Below are 15,577 nucleotides of genomic sequence, written 5' to 3'. Positions count from 1 at the left end.
AGACACACACACAGACACACACACACTGACACACACACACACAGACAGACACTGAGACACACACACACAGAAACAGGCAGACACTGAGACACACACACAGACACACACACACAGACAGACACTGAGACACACACACACAGAGACAGGCAGACAATGAGACACACACACAGACACACACACACTGACACACACACACACAGACAGACACTGAGACACACACACAGAAACAGGCAGACACACACACACACACACTGAGACACACACACACACTGAGAAACACAGACACACAAAGACAGACACAGACAGACAGACACTGAGACACACACACAGACACACACACACAGACAGACAGACACTGAGACACACACACAGACACACACACACAGAGACAGGCAGACACTGAGACACACACACACAGACAGACACTGAGACACACACACACAGAAACAGGCAGACACTGAGACACACACAGACAGACACTGAGACACACACACAGACACACACACACAGACAGACACTGAGACACACACACACAGAAACAGGCAGACACACACACACAAACAGACAGAGATACACACACACACAGAGTGGGCTATCATCCCCCACTTATCTCGCTCTCAAATGCTTTTTAAGTGATGTATGTGCGCCCTCTTGTGGTCAGAACGTGGCACTGCAGGTCTCACTTTGTCAGTTACAATTAGTTGCCATTACGCTGCAGTAATTACAATTCAAATTACAATTACACTAAAACATAAACAGCTTCCCACGTTATTAACACGATTGACTGTGTTTATTCTAAATAACCCAGCGATAATAACCACTGCTGCAAATACACACATCCTAGAGAACTTTATTTATTGTTTCAAACAAATAACGTGGGCACCGAAAGTGGCTGAAAATACTTAAAAAAAACGTGTAATTGAACTGTAATTTATCCAGTTACAATTACAGCTTCAATTAAGCAAGTGTGCTGCGCTTCAGATTTAAATCACACTTTCAAATGACCTCGTAATTGCATAGCAGTGTGGAGTAGCGGTCAGGGGCTCTGGACTCTTGACCGGAGGGTCGTGGGTTCAATCCCAGGTGGGGGACACTGCTGCTGTACCCTTGAGCAAGGTACTGAGGAGGCTGTGTGGTCCAGTGGTTAAAGAAAAGGGCTTATAACCAGGAGGTCCCCGGTTCAAATCCCACCTCAGCCACTGACTCACTGTGTGACCCTGAGCGAGTCGCTTCACCTCCTTGTGCTCCGTCTTTCGGGTGAGACGTAGTTGTAAGTGACTCTGCAGCTGATGCATAGTTCACACACCCGAGTCTCTGTAAGTCGCCTTGGATAAAGACGTCTGCTAGATAAACACATAATACTTTACCTAGATTGCTCCAGTAAAAACCCAACTGTGTAAATGGGGAATTGTGTGTAAAAATAATGTGATATCTTGTAACAATTGTAAGTCGCCCTGGATAAGGTCGTCTGCTAATAAATAAATAAATAAATTAATAATAATAATAATAATAATAATAATAATAATAATTAACGACCAAATTGCACAATGACACCGAACAGCGGTGACGATTCTGCAAGATTCTGGCAGGTTTGTCGCCCTCGTGTGGTGGAACACGTGTACCGCAGCGTGAGGCAACGCGGTGGAAACGCAAATAAATCAAATACATTGAATCTGGATAGAGAGACTTTGAAACGCAGCCTGAACGAAGCAATTCAAACGCAGCAGAGGAAATTATATTCTGAAAACGGCAACGTATCCTGCAAAAGAAACCACGCCGCTGGAAAACGAGGCAGCCGTTTATTTACAGACGCATTTGATTTGTTTTGATAACGGTTTTTTGGTATTTATATGGCGTGTCATAAATTAATTAAATAGATAATGCAATTTGCATATTAAATTAATGTTAAATTAATATTTCATGAATATGCAATAGCTTGCTAAATGTTAACCGAATGTCGATTGAAAATGCTTCACGTCACGTCCGTTTATATTACGTTCTGTTACCTTTGAAAATATGTAATAATGTCCCATTGCTTAAACGGTTTTAATTGAAACTACAGCAAATCTGACTGAAATGTTAGTGAAAAGCAACGGGGAATAATTGAACGTAAATGTAATATCAATTGCGTATCGATTAAACATTAATTTATCTTTAATTTAATATATAATTGCTATTTAATATTCGTTTATGCCACGCGATATAAACCGTTAACCATTTTTTACATTATTTCGACGGATCGTTCAGTTCAATTTACATATAGCTGGTTAAAAAAACAACAACTCTGAAATATGAATTTCTCATAAACTTTCACCACCGCCAGGGCTGCAGATGTGAGCCGAGCCTCTTTAAAATAACTCTGAAAACGCTTTATCGGGTATTTGTAGTGTTGTCGTGTAAGTTAGTCTCCTTGTAACACAGTAGTCATGTGATTGTATATCGAGATGTGTATTTATTTCATTGTTTTGAAGATCCAGCTTCTCCACAGGCACAGCCTCAGAATACGCGGTTACAGATCTGCTCGGATCTGGATCACGGGTTCCTTGTTGATTATCAGCAGTAATCATCCATTAATCAGAACAATACCATGAGAATGATGTAACAATAATGATCTCTCCTCTCCTCTCCCTCCTGTCTCACCCCTCTCTCTCTCTTCTCCCCTCTCCTCAGTCCTCTTTCCTCTCTCTGTCCTCTCCTCTCTCCTTTCCTCTCCTCTCTCCTCTCAGTCCCCTCCTCCTCTCCTCTCCTCGCTCTCCACCCACACCACGCTGTCTCTCTCCTCTCTCCTCAGTCCCCTCCTCTCCTCTCAGTCCTCTCTCCTCTCAGTCCCCTCCTCTCCTCTCAGTCCTCTCGTCTCAGTCCCCTCCTCTCCTCTCAGTCCTCTCCTCTCAGTCCCCTCCTCTCCTCTCAGTCCTCTCTCCTCTCAGTCCCCTCCTCTCCTCTCAGTCCTCTCTCCTCTCAGTCCCCTCCTCTCCTCTCAGTCCTCTCTCCTCTCTCAGTCCCCTCCTCTCTCCTCTCCTCGCTCTCCACCCACACCACGCTGTCTCTCCTCTCAGTCCCCTCCTCCTCTCCTCTCCTCGCTCTCCACCCACACCACGCTCTCTCTCTCCTCTCCTCTCTCCTCTCAGTCCCCTCCTCCTCTCCTCTCCTCGCTCTCCACCCACACCACGATCTCTCTCTCCTCTCCTCTCTCAGTCCCCTCCTCCTCTCCTCTCCTTGCTCTCCACCCACACCACGCTGTCTCTCTCCTCTCCTCTGTCCCCTCCTCTCCTCTCTCTCAGTCCTCTCTCCTCTCCTCTCAGTCCCCTACCCTCCTCTCAGTCCTCTCTCCTATCTCAGTCCCCTCCTCCTCTCCTCTCCTTGCTCTCCACCCACACCACGCTCTCTCTCTCCTCTCCTCTCTCAGTCCCCTCCTCCTCTCCTCTCCTTGCTCTCCACCCACACCACGCTCTCTCTCTCCTCTCCTCTCTCTCAGTCCCCTCCTCCTCTCCTCTCCTTGCTCTCCACCCACACCACGCTGTCTCTCTCCTCTCCTCTGTCCCCTCCTCTCCTCTCTCTCAGTCCTCTCTCCTCTCCTCTCAGTCCCCTACCCTCCTCTCAGTCCTCTCTCCTATCTCAGTCCCCTCCTCCTCTCCTCTCCTTGCTCTCCACCCACACCACGCTCTCTCTCTCCTCTCCTCTCTCAGTCCCCTCCTCCTCTCCTCTCCTTGCTCTCCACCCACACCACGCTCTCTCTCTCCTCTCCTCTCTCTCAGTCCCCTCCTCCTCTCCTCTCCTTGCTCTCCACCCACACCACGCTGTCTCTCTCCTCTCCTCTGTCCCCTCCTCTCCTCTCTCTCAGTCCTCTCTCCTCTCCTCTCAGTCCCCTACCCTCCTCTCAGTCCTCTCTCCTATCTCAGTCCCCTCCTCCTCTCCTCTCCTTGCTCTCCACCCACACCACGCTCTCTCTCTCCTCTCCTCTCTCAGTCCCCTCCTCCTCTCCTCTCCTTGCTCTCCACCCACACCACGCTCTCTCTCTCCTCTCCTCTCTCAGTCCCCTCCTCCTCTCCTCTCCTTGCTCTCCACCCACACCACGCTGTCTCTCTCCTCTCCTCTGTCCCCTCCTCTCCTCTCTCTCAGTCCTCTCTCCTCTCCTCTCAGTCCCCTACCCTCCTCTCAGTCCTCTCTCCTATCTCAGTCCCCTCCTCCTCTCCTCTCCTTGCTCTCCACCCACACCACGCTCTCTCTCTCCTCTCCTCTCTCAGTCCCCTCCTCCTCTCCTCTCCTTGCTCTCCACCCACACCACGCTCTCTCTCTCCTCTCCTCTCTCAGTCCCCTCCTCCTCTCCTCTCCTCGCTCTCCACCCACACCACGTTCTCTCTCTCCTCTCCTCTCTCCTCTCAGTCCCCTCCTCTCCTCTCCTCGCTCTCCACCCACACCACGCTGTCTCTCTGGTCTCTCAGTATGCGCTCCCTCACGGCTCTGGTCAGCTCATCCGCGCTGGACCAGGCCTCAGTCCCCAGGCTGGAGTAGCGCAGGGGCAGGCTCTCCAGCAGCTGCTCTTCGGCCCGGCACAGCGACAGGATCCCAGCCTCCTCGTCTGGGCAGTGGGGCCCGCGCAGCAGCTTCCTGTGAGGAGACGAGAGAGAATCAGAACAGGTGTGTGGGTTGGGGTTGGGGTTGGTGTGTGGGTTGGGGTTTGTGTTGGGGTTGGGTTGGGGTTGGGGTTGAGGTTGGGGTTGGTATGTGGGTTGGGGTTGGGGTGTGGGTTGGTGTTGGTGTGTGGGTTGGGGTTGGGGTTGGGGTTGGGGTTGGTGTGTGGGTTGGGGTTGGGGTTGGGGTGTGGGTTGGTGTTGGTGTGTGGGTTGGGGTTGGGGTTGGGGTTGGTGTGTGGGTTGGGGTTGGGGTTGGGGTTGGTGTGTGGGTTGGGGTTGGGGTTGGTGTGTGGGTTGGGGTTGGGTTGGGGTTGGGGTTGGGTTGGGGTTGGTATGTGGGTTGGGGTTGGGGTGTGGGTTGGTGTTGGTGTGTGGGTTGGGGTTGGGGTTGGGGTTGGTGTGTGTGTTGGGGTTGGGGTTGGGTTTGGGTTGGGGTTGGGGTTGGTGTGTGGGTTGGGGTTGGGGTGTGGGTTGGTGTTGGTGTGTGGGTTGGGGTTGGGGTTGGGGTTGGTGTGTGGGTTGAGGTTGGGGTTGGTGTGTTGGTTGGGGTTGGGGTTGGTGTGTGTGTTGGGGTTGGGTTTGGGTTGGGGTTGGGGTTGGTGTGTGGGTTGGGGTTGGGGTGTGGGTTGGGGTTGGTGTGTGGGTTGGGGTTGTGGTTGGGATTGGGGTGTGGGTTGGGGTTGGGGTTGGTGTGTGGATTGGGGTTGGTGTGTGGGTTGGGGTTGGGGTTGGTGTGTGGGTTGGGGTTGGGGTTGGGGTTGGTGTGTGGGTTGGGGTTGGGGTTGGTGTGTGGGTTGGGGTTGGTGTGTGGGTTGGGGTTGGGGTTGGGGTTGGTGTGTGGGTTGGGGTTGGGGTTGGTGTGTGGGTTGGGGTTGGGGTTGGTGTGTGTGTTGGGGTTGGGTTGTGGGTTGGGGTTGGTGTGTGGGTTGGGGTTGGTGTGTGGGTTGGGGTTGGGGTTGGTGTGTGGGTTGGGGTTGGGTTGGGGTGTGGGTTGGGGTTGGGGTTGGTGTGTGGGTTGGGGTGTGGGTTGGGGTTGGGGTTGGTGTTGGTGTGTGGGTTGGGGTTGGGTTGTGGGTTGGGGTTGGGGTTGGTGTGTGGGTTGGGGTTGGGTTGGGGTGTGGGTTGGGGTTGGGGTTGGTGTGTGGGTTGGGGTTGGTGTGTGGGTTGGGGTGTGGGTTGGGGTTGGTGTGTGGGTTGGGGTTGGTGTGTAGGTTGGGGTTGGTGTGTGGGTTGGGGTTGGTGTGTGGGTTGGGGTTGGTGTGTGGGTTGGGGTGTGTGTTGGGGTTGGGGTTGGGGTGTGTGTTGGGGTTGGGGTTGGTGTGTGGGTTGGGGTTGGGGTTGGTGTGTGGGTTGGGGTTGGGGTGTGGGTTGGGGTTGGGGTTGGTGTGTGGGTTGGGGTTAATGTGTGGGTTGGGGTTGGTGTGTGGGTTTGGGTTGGGGTTGGGGTTGGTGTGTGGGTTGGGGTTAATGTGTGGGTTGGGGTGTGTGTTGGGGTTGGTGTGTGGGTTTGGGTTGTGGTTGGGTTGGGGTGTGGGTTGGGGTTGGTGTGTGGGTTGGGGTTAGTGTGTGGGTTGGGGTTGGGGTGTGGGTTGGGGTTGGGGTGTTAGTTGGGGTTGGGGTTGGTGTGTGGGTTGGGGTTGGGGTTGGTGTGTGGGTTTGGGTTGGGGTTGGGGTGTGGGTTGGGGTTGGTGTGTGGGTTTGGGTTGGGGTTGGGGTGTGGGTTGGTGTGGGGGTTGGGGTTGGGGTTGGTGTGTGGGTTGGGGTTAATGTGTAGGTTGGGGTTGGGGTGTGTGTTGGGGTTGGTGTGTGGGTTTGGGTTGTGGTTGGGTTGGGGTGTGGGTTGGGGTTGGGGTTGGGGTGTGGGTTGGGGTTGGGGTTGGTGTGTGGGTTTGGGTGTGGGGTACCTGAGTCTCCTAATGCTCCTCTCTCTGGGAGGGATGTGGATCACGAGGGGGTAGATGTGGTTTCGGATCAGAGGCTCCACACAGCGGATGCTGAGCTCCAGCAGACAGTGCTGCCCCTGAACACAGAGCAGCAAAAACACTTCAGCACAGCCAGGGGCTCCACACTGTCAGCATGACACTGAAGACACAGAGAGAGACTTCTAGTGGAAACGTTTGCCATTGAATTTACACTGAAGACACAGAGAGAGACTTCTAGTGGAAACGTTTGCTATTGAATTTACACTGAAGGCGCTGAGAAAGACTTCTAGAGGAAACGTTTGCCATTGAATTTACACTGAAGACGCTGAGAAAGACTTCTAGTGGAAACGTTTGCTATTGAATTTACACTGAAGGCGCTGAGAAAGACTTCTAGTAGAAACGTTTGCCATTGAATTTACACTGAAGACGCTGAGAGAGACTTCTAGTGGAAACGTTTGCTATTGAATTTACACTGAAGGCGCTGAGAAAGACTTCTAGTAGAAACGTTTGTCATTGAATTTACACTGAAGACGCTGAGAGAGACTTCTAGTGGAAACGTTTGCTATTGAATTTACACTGAAGGCGCTGAGAAAGACTTCTAGTAGAAACGTTTGCCATTGAATTTACACTGAAGACGCTGAGAGAGACTTCTAGTGGAAACGTTTGCTATTGAATTTACACTGAAGGCGCTGAGAAAGACTTCTAGTGGAAACGTTTGCTATTGAATTTACACTGAAGGCGCTGAGAAAGACTTCTAGTGGAAACATTTGCCACTGAATTGACTGTGGAGACTCAGAGAGACTTGCAGTTCGCTCCAGTGTTTGTGGGTCGCTGTGTTGAGTTCTGGCAGTGCTGGATGGGATACCTGGCTCATGACTTCCTGAATGGACTCCAGTCTGATTCCCTGATCCGACGCTCCCAACGGGAAGACTCTGGAGTCCCTCTGATCGGCTTCAGAGAGCGGCTCTGCAACGAGACACGACAACCACTGAGACACAGAGAGACACACACCGAGACACACACACACTGAGACACAGAGAGACACACACCGAGACACACACACACTGAGACACAGAGAGACACACACACACCGAGACACACACACACCGAGACACAGAGAGACACACACCGAGACACACACACACTGAGACACAGAGAGACACACACCGAGACACACACACACTGAGACACAGAGAGACACACACCGAGACACACACACACTGAGACACAGAGAGACACTGAGACACAGAGAGACACACCGAGACACACACACACTGAGACACAGAGAGACACACACCGAGACACACACACACTGAGACACAGAGAGACACACACCGAGACACACACACACTGAGACACAGAGAGACACACACACACCGAGACACACACACACCGAGACACAGAGAGACACACACCGAGACACACACACACTGAGACACAGAGAGACACACACCGAGACACACACACACTGAGACACAGAGAGACACACACCGAGACACACACACACTGAGACACAGAGAGACACTGAGACACAGAGAGACACACCGAGACACACACACACTGAGACACAGAGAGACACACACCGAGACACACACACACTGAGACACAGAGAGACACACACCGAGACACACACACACTGAGACACAGAGAGACACACACCGAGACACACACACACTGAGACACAGAGAGACACACACCGAGACACACACACACTGAGACACAGAGAGACACACACCGAGACACACACACACCGAGACACAGAGAGACACACACCGAGACACACACACACCGAGACACAGAGAGACACACACCGAGACACACACACACCGAGACACACACACACCGAGACACAGAGAGACACACACCGAGACACACACACACCGAGACACAGAGAGACACACACCGAGACACACACACACTGAGACACAGAGAGACACACACCGAGACACACACACACCGAGACACAGAGAGACACACACCGAGACACACACACACCGAGACACAGAGAGACACACACCGAGACACACACACACTGAGACACAGAGAGACACACACCGAGACACACACACACCGAGACACAGAGAGACACACACCGAGACACACACACACCGAGACACACACACACCGAGACACAGAGAGACACACACCGAGACACACACACACCGAGACACAGAGAGACACACACCGAGACACACACACACCGAGACACAGAGAGACACACACACACCGAGACACACACACACCGAGACACAGAGAGACACACACCGAGACACACACACACTGAGACACAGAGAGACACACACCGAGACACACACACACCGAGACACACACACCGAGACACAGAGAGACACACACACACCGAGACACACACCGAGACACACACACCGAGACACAGAGACACACACCGAGACACACACACACCGAGACACAGAGACACACACTGAGACACACACACACTGAGACACACACACACCGAGACACACACACACTGAGACACAGAGAGACACACACTGAGACACACACACACCGAGACACACACACACTGAGACACAGAGAGACACCGAGACACACACACTGAGGCACACACTGAGACACACACACCGAGACACACACTGAGACACAGAGAGACACCGAGACACACACACTGAGACACACACCGAGACACACACACACCGAGACACAGAGAGACACCGAGACACACACACGGAGACACACACTGAAACACAGAGAGACACACACACTGACAGACAAACAGACACACATACAAAGACATACACACACGCTCACTCCATCTCTGACACTGACACTCTCACCCTCTCCCTCACACTCACTCCCTCTCTCACACTCTCTCTCACACTCTCTCACACTCTCTCCCTCTCACTCTCACTCCCTCTCTCCCACTCTCTCCCCCTCTCACACTCTCTCACACTCACTCCCTCTCTCCCTCTCTCACTCACACTCTCACTCCCTCTCACACACTCTCTCTCACACTCTCACTCACTCCCTCTCTCCCAGTCACACTCCCTCTCTCCCCCTCTCACACTCTCTCACACTCACTCCCTCTCTCCCTCTCACACTCACTCCCTCTCTCCCTCTCTCACTCACACTCTCTCTCCCTCTCTCACACTTTCTCCCTCTCTCTCTCGCTCTTTCTGGTACCTGGGTGACAGGTGTTGAACTCGAGTCCCGAGCTGGCGGGCTGTAGCAGCCTCTCGATCAGCCCTCGGGACAGCAGGTAGGGAGAGAAGATGACCGGCCGCTTGGACTGGACCGGGACGGGCTGGACCAGGCTGTAAGGGGACAGACTGTCCTCATGACCTGAGACAGAGACACAGCACAACTTAACACACTGAGAGAAGAGTCCCATAGGACAAGCACAGTGTGATACAACACAGTGAGATTCAGCACAGTGTGACACAGCACGGTGTGATACAGCACAGTGTGATACAGCACAGTGTAATACAGCACAGTGTGATACAGCAGTGTGATACAGCACAGTGTAATACAGCAGTGTGATACAGCAGTGTGATACAGCACAGTGTGACACAGCACAGTGTGATACAGCACAGTGTGATACAGCAGTGTGATACAGCACAGTGTGACACAGCACAGTGTGATACAGCACAGTGTGATACAGCAGTGTGACACAGCACAGTGTGATACAGCACAGTGTAATACAGCAGTGTGATACAGCAGTGTGATACAGCACAGTGTAATACAGCAGTGTGATACAGCACAGTGTGATACAGCACAGTGTGATACAGCAGTGTGACACAGCACAGTGTGTACAGCAGTGTGATACAGCAGTGTTATACAGCACAGTGTGACACAGCACAGTGTAATACAGCAGTGTGATACAGCACAGTGTGATACAGCAGTGTGATACAGCAGTGTGATACAGCACAGTGTGACACAGCAGTGTGATACAGCAGTGTGATACAGAACAGTCTGATACAGCACAGTGTGATAAAGCATAGGGAAGCATTGTAAAGCACAGAGAGGTCTGGTAAAGCATAGGGAAGCATTGTAAAGCACAGAGAGGTCTGGTAAAGCATAGGGAAGCATTGTAAAGCACAGAGAGGTGTAGTAAAGCATAGGGAAGCACTGTAAAGCACAGAGAGGTCTGGTAAAGCATAGGGAAGCATTGCAAAAAACACTGTAAATGGTCAATTCACAGGGTTCAGTGAGCAATGGGGCAGGAACATAACAATATTAACTGCAATGAAACTTTGACTCACGGGGACTGAGGGTGTAGACCAGGCGAGGGGAGGAGCCTAAACTGCGACAGCTGGGAGGGACCGCCTTCACCAGCCGCACGCGCTCAGTAGACTTCTTCACCAGCTGTGGAAGAGAGAGAGAGAAATCAGTGAGGAAAACCCAGAACCACAGCATAGTGTAATACAGAATGGTGAGACACATAGGGAAGCATTGTAAAGCACAGAGAGGTCTGGTAAAGCATAGGGAAGCATTGTAAAGCACAGAGAGGTCTGGTAAAGCATAGGGAAGCATTGTAAAGCACAGAGAGGTCTGGTAAAGCATAGGGAAGCATTGTAAAGCACAGAGAGGTCTGGTAAAGCATAGGGAAGCATTGTAAAGCACAGAGAGGTATGGTAAAGCATAGGGAAGCATTGTAAAGCACAGAGAGGTCTGGTAAAGCATAGGGAAGCATTGTAAAGCACAGAGAGGTGTGGTAAAGCATAGGGAAGCATTGTAAAGCACAGAGAGGTCTGGTAAAGCATAGGGAAGCATTGTAAATCACAGAGAGGTCTGGTAAAGCATAGGGAAGCATTGTAAAGCACAGAGAGGTCTGGTAAAGCATAGGGAAACATTGTAAAGCACAGAGAGGTCTGGTAAAGCATAGGGAAGCATTGTGAAGCACAGAGAGGTCTGGTAAAGCATAGGGAAGCATTGTAAAGCACAGAGAGGTCTGGTAAAGCATAGGGAAGCATTGTGAAGCACAGAGAGGTCTGGTAAAGCATATTGAAAATACAATATAAAATCCTGTACAGAACTACAGCAGCTACCCAGCACGGTGTCTCTATAAAGTATTCTTTTTTACTCACCTTGTTTTTCAAATCTTTTCTCTCCAGAGCTAACGTACGAAGCCGGACCAAAAACAGCTGCTGAGCTCTAGAGAGGAGAAGAGAAAGAAAGAAAGAAAGAAAGAAAGAAAGAAAGAAAGAAAACACCTTTTCACATCGTTTCCATCTCTGAACAAGACTCCCATCGCACGGCAGTCTGAAGCAAATCCGTCCTTCCCTCACCTTTATGATCTCGCCACGGCGGCAAAAAAAAAAAAAAGGTGGAAAATATCCGCGGAAGTTGAAAGAAAAAATAAATAAATAGCCTGGTTGTAAAGGTGAGGGGAGGACAGCTTTTCTGATTTTGAAAATCAACAAAAGGTTAACTAACAATTGCATTGATTTAATGCCTGCCGGTCAATAAATACTTCTTAAAGGCAATTACGAGCACGAGTGTCGGCCACTCCCCTTTTAGACAGCAGGCCAATGAAATTCCCCTTTATTTTAACAGCTATTTTAAATGCATTGTTTTGTCTGAATTCTGACGGTTAGGGCTCTGAATGCAAAACCCTTCAGGGCTGGGAATCAGGCTCCTATTGCACAGCAGTGTGATCCAGTCCAGGTTTTACTGCTACCAGCTTGATCAGCCCCCAGTGTGTCTAGCTAACAAGCTCAGGTGTGTCTTATTATTAAGCTCCTAGTGAAACCAGGACTGGATCACACTGCTGTGCAGCGGGAGTCTGATTCCCAGCCCTGTAGATAGACTTTGGTTGAAGGAGGTTTGTAGCTGATTTTATAGTGAAGAGAGCTACAGGATATTGCTGGGAACTGTGGGATATTTAGACAGAGAGATCAGGGCTGGGAATCAGACTCCTATCGCACAGCAGTGTGATCCAGTCCAGGTTTTACTGCTACCAGCTTGATCAGCCCCCAGTGTGTCTAGCTAACAAGCTCAGGTGTGTCTTATTATTAAACTCCTAGTGAAACCAGGACTGGATCACACTGCTGTGCAGCGGGAGTCTGATTCCCCTCCCTGTAGAAACTATCAGGATCTTCACAAAGATTGTTACCTGGTATAGTTTGGTACAGTACCGCTATCCAGACTGCTCTTTGAGGTCGGGTCCACTCTGCTACAGAACCACTGGTACCGGCCCTGGTAGACCGTGTCCACCACGTGAATGATGTCATCGCAGCGCACCTCCATGGAGTGGCAGTCGGAGCGCCCCCTAATGTCCAGATTGACCCTCACATAGAAGGAGTCCGCATTGCCTCTGCTCTGCAGGTCCTGACACAGCTCCCTGTAACCTGAATGTGAATTTACACTGAAGACGCTGAGAGAGACTTCTAGTGGAAACGTTTGCCATTGAATTCACACTGAAGACGCTGAGAAAGACTTCTAGTGGAAACGTTTGCCATTGAATTGACACTGAAGACGCTGAGAAAGACTTCTAGTGGAAACGTTTGCCGTTGAATTTACACTGAAGACGCTGAGAGAGACTTCTAGTGGAAACGTTTGCCATTGAATTTACACTGAAGACGCTGAGAGAGACTTCTAGTGGAAACGTTTGCCATTGAATTTACACTGAAGACGCTGAGAGAGACTTCTAGTGGAAACGTTTGCCATTGAATTTACACTGAAGACGCTGAGAAAGACTTCTAGTGGAAACGTTTGCCATTGAATTGACACTGAAGACGCTGAGAAAGACTTCTAGTGGAAACGTTTGCCACTGAATTTACACTGAAGACGCTGAGAAAGACTTCTAGTGGAAACGTTTGCCACTGAATTTACACTGAAGATGCTGAGAAAGACTTCTAGTGGAAACGTTTGCCATTGAATTTACACTGAAGACACTGAGAGAGACTTCTAGTGGAAACGTTTGCCGTTGAATTTACACTGAAGACGCTGAGAGAGACTTCTAGTGGAAACGTTTGCCATTGAATTTACACTGAAGACGCTGAGAAAGACTTCTAGTGGAAACGTTTGCCATTGAATTGACACTGAAGACGCTGAGAAAGACTTCTAGTGGAAACGTTTGCCACTGAATTTACACTGAAGACGCTGAGAAAGACTTCTAGTGGAAACGTTTGCCACTGAATTTACACTGAAGATGCTGAGAAAGACTTCTAGTGGAAACGTTTGCCATTGAATTTACACTGAAGACACTGAGAGAGACTTCTAGTGGAAACGTTTGCCGTTGAATTTACACTGAAGACGCTGAGAGAGACTTCTAGTGGAAACGTTTGCCATTGAATTTACACTGAAGACGCAGAGAGAGACTTCTAGTGGAAACGTTTGCCATTGAATTCACACTGAAGACGCTGAGAGAGACTTCTAGTGGAAACGTTTGCCATTGAATTTACACTGAAGACAGTGAGAAAGACTTCTAGTGGAAACGTTTGCTGTTGAATTTACACTGAAGACGCTGAGAGAGACTTCTAGCGGAAACGTTTGCCATTGAATTCACACTGAAGACGCTGAGAGAGACTTCTAGTGGAAACGTTTGCCATTGAATTTACACTGAAGACAGTGAGAAAGACTTCTAGTGGAAACGTTTGCTGTTGAATTTACACTGAAGACGCTGAGAGAGACTTCTAGTGGAAACGTTTGCTGTTGAATTTACACTGAAGACGCTGAGAGAGACTTCTAGCGGAAACGTTTGCCATTGAATTTACACTGAAGACGCTGAGAGAGACTTCTAGTGGAAACGTTTGCCATTGAATTTACACTGAAGACACTGAGAGAGACTTCTAGTGGAAACGTTTGCCGTTGAATTGACACTGAAGACGCTGAGAAAGGGCTGGTCTGTGCTCTCTTACCTTCATTGTTGTGTTTGAATTTCAGGGCGGAGGGCTCCGTCCACCCCTGCAGGCTGAAGTGAGCGACTTCTTTAGTGCAAGAATCCAACTTCAAACTCTCTCCACCCATCAACAGCTTAGAGAGAGAGAGAGAGAGAGAGAGAGGGGAGAGGGGAGAGAGAGAGGAGAAAGAGGGGAGGGGAGAGACGGAGAGAGGAGAGAGGGGGAGAGAGGTAGAGGGAGAGAGAGGGGAGAAGGGAGGGAGAGGGAGAGGGGAGAGGGGAGAGGGGAGGGAGAGAGAGAGAGGGGAGGGGGGGAGAGACGGAGAGAGGAGAGGGAGAGAGGGGAGGGGGAGAGAGGTAGAGGGAGAGAGGGGAGGAGAGAGAGGAGAGAGGGAGAGGGAGAGAGGAGAGAGAAAGGGAGATGGGAGGGAGAGAGATGAGAGAGAGGGGGAGGGGAGGGAGACAGAGAAGGAGAGAGGTAGAGGGAGAGGGAGAGAGGGAGAGGGGAGAGGGAGAGAGGGAGGGGGGAGAGGGACAGGGACAGGGAGAGGGGAGGGACAGGGAGGGAGAGCAGGAGAGGGTAGAGGGAGAGGGTAGAGAGGGGGAGAGGGAGAGAGAGACATATTGTTATTTTTTGATTCTCATATATAGCAGTGAATCTGTCCAGTCGACCCCCTGACCCCTGTCTTCTCACTAACAGAAGTGTCCAAGTCTTAAAGGGGCGGAGGTTTTAGCCCCACTCCTCACCTCCAGCAGCTGACACCCTTCTTTCAGGCCGCACTGCTCCGCTCTCGAACCCTCCTTCACCCCGCTCACAAACACCCCTGTGCGGTTGCCCCCGACGATGGTGATGTCAGCGGCCAGACTCCCTTTCTGCAACAGGGGGGCGGGGCCTGGATCCGTTGTGGGCGGAGCAACAGGACTGGGAGAGAAACACAGAGGGAGAGAAAGGTGCGTAAAACCGATTCAACCAAAACACAAAACGAAACGGTTTTGCGATGGTGCGCATTTACCATCGGAAGAGGTCTGGGGTGCTCACGGTTGGGGTGCTGAGATTCGGGGTGCTCAGATTTGGGGTGCAAGGAGCCTTCGGGATCGTAATCAAATCCGAAGGGAAGATCTGCGACCCGAAAGAGCTCCAGGACATGGAGAGAGGCGAGTCCGTGTGACCAGGCCCTGAGAGCGAGAGGAGAGAGGAGAGA

The 15,577-nt window shown here is 50.9% G+C and overlaps 1 protein-coding gene across 2 annotated transcripts in view; it reads right to left on the bottom strand.

Moving 5' to 3' along the window:
* Positions 1–4,379: 4,379 nt before the first annotated feature.
* Positions 4,380–15,577, bottom strand: part of LOC131729634 (caspase recruitment domain-containing protein 10-like) — a 32,135-nt gene continuing 20,937 nt past the window's right edge. The window contains exons 14-23 of one of the 2 annotated variants that reach the window (XM_059019845.1): positions 15,389–15,551; positions 15,123–15,297; positions 14,395–14,509; positions 12,648–12,882; positions 11,620–11,686; positions 10,795–10,897; positions 9,716–9,874; positions 7,422–7,522; positions 6,539–6,654; positions 4,380–4,608 (exon numbers count right to left, since the gene is read on the bottom strand). In XM_059019845.1, coding sequence (XP_058875828.1) covers positions 4,380–4,608; positions 6,539–6,654; positions 7,422–7,522; positions 9,716–9,874; positions 10,795–10,897; positions 11,620–11,686; positions 12,648–12,882; positions 14,395–14,509; positions 15,123–15,297; positions 15,389–15,551 — 1,463 coding nt within the window. Of the gene's footprint in view, positions 4,609–6,538; positions 6,717–7,421; positions 7,523–9,715; positions 9,875–10,794; positions 10,898–11,619; positions 11,687–12,647; positions 12,883–14,394; positions 14,510–15,122; positions 15,298–15,388; positions 15,552–15,577 lie in introns of both variants that reach the window. The other variant, XR_009323581.1, reaches the window with a different exon arrangement.

The sequence above is a fragment of the Acipenser ruthenus genome, unplaced genomic scaffold (genome assembly GCF_902713425.1).
Source record: "Acipenser ruthenus unplaced genomic scaffold, fAciRut3.2 maternal haplotype, whole genome shotgun sequence".
Taxonomy (NCBI): Eukaryota; Metazoa; Chordata; class Actinopteri; order Acipenseriformes; family Acipenseridae; genus Acipenser; species Acipenser ruthenus.
This window is presented reverse-complemented; position numbering and strand designations above follow the sequence as displayed.